General features: G+C 39.8%; 2 protein-coding genes across 4 annotated transcripts; one reads left to right on the top strand and one right to left on the bottom strand.

The window, feature by feature from the left end:
• The first annotated feature begins 236 nt into the window (after nucleotides 1-236).
• On the top strand, nucleotides 237-4,374 carry LOC103426389 (protein ROLLING AND ERECT LEAF 2-like). Of its 2 annotated transcripts, none has more exons than XM_008364484.4 (4): nucleotides 237-1,785; nucleotides 1,906-2,081; nucleotides 2,371-2,594; nucleotides 3,379-4,374. In XM_008364484.4, the coding sequence occupies exons 1-4, from the start codon at nucleotides 756-758 to the stop codon at nucleotides 4,181-4,183; spliced, it is 2,235 nt and encodes a 744-aa protein (XP_008362706.3). In that variant the 5' UTR covers nucleotides 237-755; the 3' UTR covers nucleotides 4,184-4,374. The 2 variants fall into 2 exon arrangements, with proteins under 2 accessions (XP_008362706.3, XP_070661050.1); XM_070804949.1 differs by having other exon boundaries at nucleotides 589-1,785; nucleotides 2,371-2,495.
• Nucleotides 4,375-5,270: 896 nt separating this feature from the next.
• LOC103426388 (ras-related protein RHN1-like) lies at nucleotides 5,271-9,119 on the bottom strand. Of its 2 annotated transcripts, none has more exons than XM_008364482.4 (7): nucleotides 8,725-9,119; nucleotides 7,789-7,866; nucleotides 7,529-7,696; nucleotides 7,186-7,234; nucleotides 6,490-6,563; nucleotides 6,238-6,331; nucleotides 5,271-5,651 (listed from the first exon to the last, which is right to left on the bottom strand). In XM_008364482.4, exons 1-7 carry the CDS (start codon nucleotides 8,761-8,763, stop codon nucleotides 5,551-5,553), a joined length of 603 nt encoding a protein of 200 aa, XP_008362704.1. In that variant the 5' UTR covers nucleotides 8,764-9,119; the 3' UTR covers nucleotides 5,271-5,550. The 2 variants fall into 2 exon arrangements, with proteins under 2 accessions (XP_008362704.1, XP_008362705.1); XM_008364483.4 differs by having other exon boundaries at nucleotides 8,721-9,028.
• Nucleotides 9,120-11,252: the final 2,133 nt, after the last annotated feature.

Here is an 11,252-nt window from a genome sequence, read left to right on the forward strand (position 1 = left end):
ATTTTTTTTCTTCAAAGGCCGGACTACTTAATAGTTCATATAATGAAACGTATGATTAAATTAAAAAAAAATACTATTTTTCTCAACTTGTCTATCTATTGAACAAAAACTTAAACCAAGTAAATAGTTGAGACTACTAAAAACAAACCCTACAAAACATGCCCCGAAAATAACTCATTTTTATTTGTCATTGTTGGTCTAATTTATAAGTTTGACGTTGACACTGCTGACCCATCATTTAGGAGAGGATTTGTTTATTCAGCTGCTAATCTCTACATCCGCATCCCCATCCCCATCCCCAAAAGTCCAAACTCCAAACTCCAATCCCAACTCCTCTTTCTTTGTCCCCTCCCCTTCTTTGGATCCTTTCCCTCCTTCACCTTCACCACCAAATCACCATCTACAACCCACATTATTAATTAATTAACACTAATAACCCATAATTACAAAAATCATAAAAATAGCCCAAAATAAAATAAAATTAAATACATGATAAAACGACAGCGTTTCCGTTGCATGAGAGCCGAATCCTGCCCACGGTGGTCCCCCTTTTCTCTTTTTTCTCATATTATTCTGTTTCTCAAAAAAGACAGCCGGAGCCGAGAGGGAGGAGACGCTGACTCAAAAGTAACACTCCGAGAGCTCCACCCCTTAGACTCTTTCTCTCTATCTCCTCTCTCTCTCTGCACCTCAAAAACCAGCATCTTCTTCGATCTTCCATGCCCATTTCCCCAATCTCAGCTGACTAGCCAATCATGGGCTGCACCCAGTCCAAGATCGAGAACGAAGAAGCGGTCTCCCGCTGCAAAGATCGCAAGCTCTTCATGAAAGAAGCGGTCTCCTTCCGTAACGCCTTCGCCGCCGCCCACTCCTCCTACGCCATCTACTTGAAGAACACCGGCGCCGCCTTAAGCGACTACGCCCAGGGCGAGGTCGTGGGCCCACACCCGCCCCATTTACAGTCCCACCAGCCCAATTTAGCCTCCGCCGCCGCCGTTGGCGTCCCCGCCCCGCCTCCTTTTGTGGATACTTTTCCTCCGCCGCCTCCGCCGCTCCCTAGCTTCTCCAACTCCCCTTTACAGCGCGCCGCCAGCATGCCCGAAATCAAACCTGACCCCAAGCCCCGGCCCAAGTCCAAGCCCAAGACCATCATTGAGGGGGACGAGGATGATGATGATGAGGTGATTGAGAATAGCGAGAGCTTGATGCGTAGGACTAGCAGGGGCAGCCGGGGCAAGAGAGGGGTTGTGGAGAATGATCACAATTTGGATGGTCCACCGCCAGTGTCATCTCCGGCACCGCCGGTTTCGGTGGAGAGCCGGACGGTGCCGCCGCTGCCGCAGCATCGAGACAGCCCTTATGACTTCTTTTTCTCAGTGGAGGACATGCCGGCGTCGACGCTGGCCGACGCCGAAGAGATTGAGCGAAAGGTGTATGACGAAAGGCCGCCGACGAGAGAAGAGAGTATTGAAGAGGAGGAGGTGTTCGAAGAAAGTCCGAAGAGAGTGGAGAAGGACGAAGAGGAGGAGGTGGAAAGGAGTCCGAAAGTTGAGGAGGTTGTGGCGGCGCCTCCGCCTCCGGTGGTGGAGGAGGTTCCCGGTGGGTCCACTGGAAAGAGCCTGAAGAAGGCGAAGGCGGCGGTGCCAAAGGGGACTGTGAATATGCTGCAGATATTTATGGAACTTGATGACCATTTTCTCAAGGCTTCGGAGAGTGCCCATGACGTTTCCAAGATGTTGGAGGCCACCCGGCTCCACTATCACTCCAATTTTGCTGATAATCGAGGTAATCTTATGATTCTGTTGTTGGGTTTGTTATGTTATGTTCGAGTAATCCTATGATGTTTTCAGACCGAAAAAGTGTGATTCTGATGTTTGCTGGCAATTACTGTGATTACAATTGCAGGGCACATTGATCACTCTGCTAGAGTGATGCGTGTTATCACATGGAATCGGTCTTTTAGAGGATTGCCAAATGTAGATGACGGCAAGGATGATTTCGACTCAGAAGAGCATGAAACTCACGCTACCGTCTTGGATAAGTTGTTGGCTTGGGAGAAAAAGCTATACGATGAAGTCAAGGTACTCCAAAAACTCCATTGTTTCCGTTTTCATTTTTCTTTCAATGTGATAGGAAATGGTGTAAGGAACTGCTACATTGCGTTTGCATTCACCCTTTAATCCTTTTTGCTTCCACTGATTTCAATATGCTGATTGAATGCTACATTGTTCGACACAACTTTGCGAATCTGTCGTTGTTGTCGTTTGGTTTGGCTGTATTGTGGTCCTTTGAACTTTAGTAATGCTCTTCCCTGATGTCAGTAGTCATTAATCGTGTACTGAATCTTATTTGGGATTGGTTTGTGGATAGACAGGTGAGCTTATGAAATATGAGTACCAAAAGAAGGTTACCTCGCTGAACAGGCTGAAGAAACGAGGTACTAACTCTGAAGCATTGGAGAAAGCAAAAGCAGCTGTAAGTCATCTGCATACAAGGTACATTGTTGACATGCAGTCCATGGATTCAACAGTATCAGAGATAAACTCTTTACGAGATGAACAATTATACCCAAAACTTGTTCAGCTTGTCGAGGGGTGAGTTTTTCTTGATAACTACATTTATTTATGAGCAGTTTTGTTGTTTCAGTTATCTTACTTTTTGTTGAGTTCCTGCTTTTCGACATCTTAATTTATTTATTGCATTTGGTGATAGAGAACAATAGTCTACTTGTGCACATTGTTTGGGCTGATTAGGGATTTGATAGATGGTTTAATGGGGGTATAATAAGTTGTAGGTAGATATTGCAAATAATGAGCTTTAGCTACATATTTTCTCCCGCGAAACTTCCAGATAATGTTGCAAGAACTGCTATTCAGAATGTTAGAGTCTTTATATCTGCCCAGGCATATTTGACAAGCTATGTGTGTTATGTAGAACCTCTGAATTTGGACGCTGATCAGTTGGAATTGATTCATATTTTTCATGTTGGAAAGCATTCAACATAAGATTTCCTTTCTTCGCATCTTATGAGTGGATGGTGCTACCCTTCGGTGTGAAGACCTGTTAAAAAGCATCTAGTTCCTATACATTTTGAAGGAAACCTATAGATATTGACCCATCCTAATGTGTTCTAGATCTTATTGCTCCAAGAGATTCTTTTATTTTGTTTTGGTTAATTAACATTCAGGGTTTTATTTTGTTTTAGTTTATTAACACTTGGGGTCATTGCCCTGCCTAGACACATGGTGTCTTGGCACTGATGGACTTTACCACCGAACTGACCTTTTGGGAGTTTAGATCTTTAGTGCTTGAACGGTTATACTGCTTCGTCTTCAAACATGAAATTTGAAACCACTTAAAATGACTCACGGACTGCAGGATGTCTAGTATGTGGGGAACAATGCGAGCTCACCATGAGACCCAATCGAAGATTGTGACAGCACTCAGGTCGTTGGATATCTCCCAATGTCCCAAGCATACAAGTGAGCACCACCATGAGCGCACAATACAGCTGTTTGGTGTTGTGCAAGGGTGGCATGGTGAGTTTGAGAAGCTTGTGAGTCAACAAAAGGAGTACATAAAAGCCCTCAACAATTGGTTAAAACTTAATCTCATCCCCATTGAGAGCAACTTGAAGGAGAAGGTTTCTTCCCCTCCAAGAATTCAACGACCCCCTATTCAGGAACTCCTCCTTGCTTGGCATGACCATCTAGAGAAACTTCCAGACGATGTTGCAAGAATGGCGATACACAACTTTGCTGCTGTAATTAATACTATTATGATTCACCAAGAGGAAGAAATTAAAATGAAGGAGAAATGTGAAGACACCAGGAAAGAACTTTCCCGCAAGGCCAGACAATTCGAAGACTGGTACAATAAAAATATGCACAAGACCATACCGGACGAAGGAGATACAGATAGGCCAGAAGGCCACACTCGAAGTGATGTGGTTGCAGAAAAGCAGTTTGCAGTGGAGACAGTGAAGAAGAGGTTAGAAGAGGAGGAGGAATCGTATGAACGGTTATGCCTTCAGGTGAGAGAGAAGTCGATCGCAAGTCTTAAAACTCGCTTGCCAGAACTCTTCGGGGTGTTGTCGGATTTTGCCTATTCTTGTTCAGAGATGTACAGAAGCTTGAGGTCCAAATCACCACATAATCCAAGTGAGAGCTCAGTAAGAGAATAGGTTTGTATCTATAATATGCCCATTTATTTTTGTTTAAATGATTTTTTTTCCTACTTATATGTTTAATTGTATCTATTAGTAACTTGTAAGCTTGTGCAATTTTCTTATGGGACAAAGCCCTCAAAACCATATACATAAAGTTGTTTCAATATATATTGAGAATTGAGAAACAATTCTCTCTCGTTGCTTTCCTTTTGTTATGGTATAGACTCTCTATTATGTACATGTTGATACATGTTGATGCAGTGAAGCATCAACACGTACATAAAATGAGTGTAGCGGAAATGAGAATGCTTCGTTGGATGTGTGGGCACACAAGAAAAGGATAAAATTAGGAGTGAGGATATCTGAGCTAAAGTAGGAGTAGCCGAAATTGAAGGAAAGATGAGAGAAGATCGATTACGATGGTTTGGACATGTGAAACCAAAGCCTACTGACGCTTCGGTTAGAAGATGCGATTACGAGACAAATGTTTAGGGCATTATGAGACAGAGGCTCAGGGTCGAAGGGGTAGAGGAAGATTTAGGAAGACTTTGGAAGAGACTCTAATAAAAGACTTAGAGAACTTGAATCTAACGGAAGACGTGGCACATAACTGAGCACAATGGCGTTCTAGGATTTATACAGCCGATCTCACTTAGTGGGAAAAGGCTTTGTTGTGTTGTTGTTGTTTTTGTATAGACTCTATTATGCGGGAAAGACTTATCTACACTATTTGGAATGTCATCGTAGCGCTTTGGACAATGATACAATGTCATGTATCACAACTTGGTGTCCTCGTTCCACATGTTTGGGACACTCCGTCTAATCATTCCATTTAATATTGACAAGCATATTGACACATGATCAACCGTCCATGTTTTATAAATGTACTTGTAAGTAACTGCTGATGCGACATCATCTCGATAGGCGATACGACTCAAAATTTTCCGTTTGGAAGGTAATCCTCAACCAAGTATCTTGACACCTTTTTAAAATAGTTGGTGAGGTAGATAAACCTTTTTAGGAAAAAGATGCATAGATGGTTAGAAACCACACACAAGCTGATGGAAAAGAATGAGAACTGCCTTTACAGTTACAGATGAGCTGATCCATCCAACCAAAGTTTTATAATGTCAAGGGCACACAACTTACACTCTACGCTTCATACGCTTTCGTTGAACATCGGTCACATACGAATACAATTGTCAAGGCAAACGTTGGTATTCTGCAGAACGTATACAAATCTTATGTACAGATGTATTTTTCAATCAATAACATGTTTGATTCCTGTGAGCAATTTGTTGAGACTCCGACTTGCACTTTGAAGAAAACAATCTCCAAGGGAGTAACAGGCAAAATGGGATTTCTCAAAAAATGTCGTCAAGTTATCCCAAGCAGCAAAACGCCTTTCTTCTTCTGTCTCGTGTTACGCTGTTTAGATTCACTCCAGCAGGCCTTGGGGGGCAAGCTCTTGCTAATCTCTTTGCTGCATAGGTGCGAAGGAAAACAACTTTCTAAGCATTGTCCGAACGCAAGTTAGAATGCAAAAACTCTAACTAGGAGACCGTCAAGTAATTACGATTAATACAACCCTACAAAACTAGGTGATAATCCTGCTATCCTAGGCACTAATATAACCTCAGTTCTAAAAATCTCTGCCTAGCGCCGCCTAGGCTCTAGGCCGCTGACCACCGTCCCGATTAACCCCTAGGCGTTTGAAAATTAAGAAAGGGCGCCTAGACCGGCTTAGGTGCCCGCTTAGCTCATCCAAACTAGGCACCCAACTAGGTTGCGACTCTCACTTAGACAAAAAAGAGATCACTTTCATTTTGTATTATGTTATAGTACTTTATAATCTATCTGTTGTTCTACTTTGCAATTTATGTTTCACAATGCAATTATGTATTTTTTAAGTATAAGCAAACACTTATTTATGCGATATATAATAAATTTACTTAAATCCGCCTAGGCATTAGGTTCCAGCCCACCATCCGACAAGCGCCTAGCATCTTTTATAACCTTGAATATAACAGAAACATATCTTTCTTCCGGATAATAAATATAAATTTTACCTATTTCATGGAAAAGCTCGTTGATGTTCTGTGCGGTTTTGGCTGATGTTTCCAAGAAAAACATCCCATTCTCTTGAGCAAATTGCTCCCCTTCCTGGAACCCAATTACAAGAAAAATCAAACAGTCACCTATCATTTGTTTACAACTTTCGATCGAACAAACAGCGAAACATTTAATGTGCATTCCTAAGACATTCATGCAGATGGGAAGCGTAGGAGAAAGGGAAATTGTGGAGAAGCTGTTGGAAATACCTCACTCTCGACCTCCCTTTTCGCCTCCAAGTCGCACTTGTTCCCAACCAATGCCATCACCAAGTTTAAATTCCCTGAAAAATGTAATAAATAATACATCATCTCTCAAGAACAGCCGGAGATCATTCCAAAATAAGCACACAATGCTGATAACGAATCATTTTCGAAGTGCAACAAAATATTCATCCAAAAACAGACGTACTACTTTAACATATAACATAGGAAACACAGAGATGTATGCAATACAAGAGCTAGACCAGGTTGTTTCAAATTGTACTAGCCAGACCGAGAAAAGCAATTAAAATTTTGACAGCAGAGGGCACGCGAAAGAGATGTATTGGGCCTGCCGCAGATTAATAATACAAACAACACAATTGTAGACCATGAAAGGTGACAAACTGCCCGAAAGATTCAGATGAGAATAGGAACTATATAGGAGGTATATGCAACTATCGGAACACTTCTAGTATACGAAGTAATTTAGATCACATATCTGATGAAATATTTGCAAAATACACACAAGTTTTTTTCTTTAACAAAAGCATATTATGAAGATTATATAATTATGATTACCATAAGACAAGAAGAGGTAAATCATTTTTAGTAATTCGACTATATGGTCTTTAAGATTGGAATCAGAGTTTAGGAATGGAAAAACACGATAAGAGCACTAGTGTTCAATCTTCATGTCCTTACCTTGCCTCTGCAATTCTTGAACCCATTTTTTGGCTCGAGTAAATGTATCCTGGGGACAATGCAAAATAGTAATCAGAGAACCATAGATAACTGTAATATATTATAACTCAGTATTGAACTGAATATCGTGCCAACATAGATATATTGGATTTAAAGTCACAAACTAATCAGAAGTATCTGCAAGCAGAGAGAGAGAGAGAGAGAGAAGGGCTGCACGCATTCAGCGTTCTAAAATGTGCCCTCCCATTGATTATTTATTACCGAGTTACTGAGTACGTGATATAAGTTGATATTATATTTCAAATGCAACTTTTGTTATAAGTGAAAAGTGATTCATAGGTACCGCGCTTGAGATGTCATACGCGACTACTGCTGCTGCTGCACCACGATAGTACATAGGAGCCAAGCTATGGTATCGTTCTTGTCCTGCGGTGTCCCATATGTCAAACTTCACAGTGGCTTCACTTAAAGACAATATCTGAGTGAAAAAAGCTGCTCCAATGGTTGGTTCCTGCATCAAGACATGCACCAAGGTCCTCAATTGTTCAACACATAAATTGGGAAAACGAAAGATTATATCGAAAGCAGGAGGCCAACAAATACCTGGTTATCGAAAAACTGGCCTTTGACAAATCTTAGCACCAAACTGGTTTTCCCAGTTCCCATGTCCCCCAGAAGTACCTGAAAAAAGAAACATTTAAGAAATTTAGAAATAACCCGTGTCTTTGTGAGACGATTCAACTAATATTGTCTATGCACTACATAATAAACACAACTACAAATAAGAACTAACATTTTTCCACTTCGTTCGGTACCAAAAATGTGATTACAATATCCAATCTAATCGTCCAAATCACTATAGAAAAATGCAGATGAAAATCAGATCCTAAAACTAAAAGGCGGTCTAGAGTAACAAAATGGCACACTTAGAAATGCTGCTTTGTTCAGAAATCCCGATACAGCCAACACAGCTAATGTTTAACTAGTAACTGAAGCATTGCAAACATTCGAACAAGGAAGCTTTCTAATTTTTATGGGAGGTCTCCACATCCCGATACAGCCAACACAGCTAATGTTTAACTAGTAACTGAAGCATTGCAAACATTCGAACAAGGAAGCTTTCTAATTTTTATGGGAGGTCTCCACAGTTTCATTGAATCAACTAGGAAATTGGAGCCGTAGAATACAGAATACCTTATATCCAATAGCTTCATTTGGATGGTCACAGAAGGTACATCAAACTTATGTGGGGTTGAAAATTTCCAGTATGCAGTTGGGAAAAAGTGCATATCTCTAAAATTTACATCAAATTTTGTATTCCGGGTAACATATAAAATTTAGATTCTTGAGGTAAGCAATTGCTATTAGAACCCTTGCAGATTCTCATAAAAATCTCTCCACAGATTAGCCTTTTTCATATCAACAAATAATGATAGATTGTAGCCGAAGGGAACAGAGCGAATTAAAAAAAAAATCAAATTAGAAAGAAATATAGCAAGTAAAGAATTGGAAATAAGAGAAAGGGTAAGACATACCTACCAGTTTGGCTTGTATGATCTTGTTGCCAGGCCTGGCCATTGGAGCACTACTTGATCAAAATTGTACAAGGTTTTGAGAGAGAGAGAGAGAGAGAGAGAGAAGTTGCAATAAAAGTGACAAGAAATTTTTGTGTGGATTTTGCTAGAAAATTAATAGTGAATAGATGGAGAAACTAGAAAGTAGACTGGTTGTTGTATTGACTGGTAGTTTAGTTGCACTTTGCACTTCTCCAATCTCAAATCTCAATGAAGGAGAAGAAGCATCCCTTCTTGTTGAGCAAAAAAAATAGAAAAAGACAGAGGGGAGCATTCCTCGTGGGTCTATATCTTCAAAAGGGCCCTATTAGTTTATCCGAGTCCATCGAATTCAGGAGTCTCTTGGCGTTGTTACTCTCAAAATTTACATACTGGGTTGTTCATGTTATATGAGTCCGTTTTATTGATCAAAACCCTAGACCTCACAAAACAAAATTAATGTTACATAAAACAAGTAGCAAAATTTCAACATTTTTACTATTGGATTCGAATAGTATTTGGATTATATCTTATAAATACATTTTCATAAGAATTCTATTTTGGTAAAATTATCTTTAGGATTTGTATGAGCTTCCGAGACGTTTGATAATCATTTTGTTTTCAATATTAATAAAAAAACATGAGTGGGCGTTATCTTTCTATTAGATACATTCATTCATGGTTGACTGGTCCAGCAAGCAACGCCTCATCTAGCAAGTGTATCATCACTTAAATCATACTAGTAAAAAAAATTTGGAAGAAAAATCTGTTCAAAATTCCATATGACTTGCAAAATGTCGTCTGCCAACTTTTTAACTTCCGACACACGCAACAACTTTGCAGTCGATGGGAAAAAATCTTGATAACAATATTATCGATTTCACCACATCAAGAGACAACAGGCTTCAAATACCAACCGGAAGAAGATGATGGAGTAGCACATGACAGTCATGGCTCTTTAGTCCTAAAAATTTACTACCTTCTATGTTCACGCAACATGAGATGTTGGAAGCATACTTATCTGGAAATTTTACAGCAAAAGAAAAGGAAACTTTAAAAACTCCTTCTTTCCACCATGTTTAACTATAAAAAACGGATGGCCCCTTCTCATTTTTTTCACCTCGTCTCTTCGTCCACAAGGGTCGCCTTATGCCCATTCATTTCAAATCGAGGCGAGATTTGACCGTGTCCTTCAATATTTCCACAATGTCTAGAATTGTCCTGCCAATGTATCGCACACATTTTTTTCAATACGAATCACATCAAGGTGGTGTCTTATTTTTAACTTCAACCAGTACGGGAGCTCAAATAACATAGTCTTAGGCATCCAGTTCAAGTGCATAGTTTATCTAGGCCTAATTACAACTTTGCCAAACGGACCAAATTCCATATTGGTCAACTAAGTCGAAATCTTATCTCTCAATCATTCTCTAGGTCTTAGGCAAGTCTATGTTGTGCTATCAAAGGCTTTATCGTTCGCACACCACTTGTCATTTGACGACAACCATTTACAATGACCCATATAACATTCCTCTTTAGTGTGCCAAGAAGATATTACGTTGTCGTTAATTACCGGGCATGTTATATAACCCTTTGTGCTTCAACCGAAAATCATTGCATAAGCGGGGAAATTATTTATAGTCCACATCACTGTTGCTTGCAAGGTGAACATCTTCCTAGTAGACTATTATATGTACATACATCATTTTCCTGCAAATCCTTTAATTCATTAACCAACGGCTGCAAATTAATGGACTTTCCTAGATCTTTGGTAATTAATAGTCATCACATATTCTTTTTTCATGCATTTCCAATGTGGCAAATTATGAGGAACTACAACCATCGACCAAGTTCTTTGGGTGTGATTTAGAACTTCGAATGGATTAATTCCGTCAGCAGCAAGTCTTAATCTGACGTTGCATAAGTCAGTTGCAAAATCGGGTACATCTGATTGAATTATTTCCATGCCTTTCCATCTACATGGTTCCTTGTAACATCATCATTAACCCATCCTTCCTTATGACATCTCATGTCGTTTACAGTAAACCTTTTCGGTAATACATCACTCGCCCGAAGGCACATTGTATGAACACCCGCTAAGTAAGCACAGAAAATCATGAACATAATCTTTCTAAAATATATATCATCAGACCTCAATAGCTCAAACATCATATCATAAATTCATGTCATAAATATTTCAATAAACTTAAATTTGATAAAGCATGATATTTCATAAAGCGTAAATTCGATAACTCATAAACGTTTCATAAAACGTAGTCATAAAATCATGTTTTTCATGTATGCATTTCTAGGAATAAAATCATGCATTTTAGAAAAGGCCCACTCACAGATACTCCGTTACCAAAGTGCCATTCAATAAAAGGGAGGACGGGGCCACCTCAAACTACACACCTAATCACAAAAGATGACTAATTAGTAAACCCTATCAAGACAATTGAATTTGAGAAAACGGATGTCGTATTCAAATTCAGGACGTCGAAAAACCAAAGGAGG

Source organism: Malus domestica, chromosome 09 (genome assembly GCF_042453785.1).
Source record: "Malus domestica chromosome 09, GDT2T_hap1".
In the NCBI taxonomy this organism is placed as follows: Eukaryota; Viridiplantae; Streptophyta; class Magnoliopsida; order Rosales; family Rosaceae; genus Malus; species Malus domestica.

Excerpts from the sequence above, each read along its gene's own strand:
- LOC103426388 (XM_008364482.4), bottom strand. The coding sequence starts at position 8,763 with ATGGCCAGGCCTGGCAACAAGATCATACAAGCCAAACTG. Across the intron at positions 7,235-7,528 it reads CGTATGACATCTCAAGCGCG|GATACATTTACTCGAGCCAA; the intron begins GTACCTATGAAT and ends CATTGTCCCCAG. Across the intron at positions 6,332-6,489 it reads AAAGGGAGGTCGAGAGTGAG|GAAGGGGAGCAATTTGCTCA; the intron begins GTATTTCCAACA and ends ATTGGGTTCCAG.
- LOC103426389 (XM_008364484.4), top strand. The coding sequence starts at position 756 with ATGGGCTGCACCCAGTCCAAGATCGAGAACGAAGAAGCGGTCTCCCGC. Across the intron at positions 1,786-1,905 it reads CAATTTTGCTGATAATCGAG|GGCACATTGATCACTCTGCT; the intron begins GTAATCTTATGA and ends TTACAATTGCAG. Across the intron at positions 2,595-3,378 it reads CTTGTTCAGCTTGTCGAGGG|GATGTCTAGTATGTGGGGAA; the intron begins GTGAGTTTTTCT and ends CACGGACTGCAG.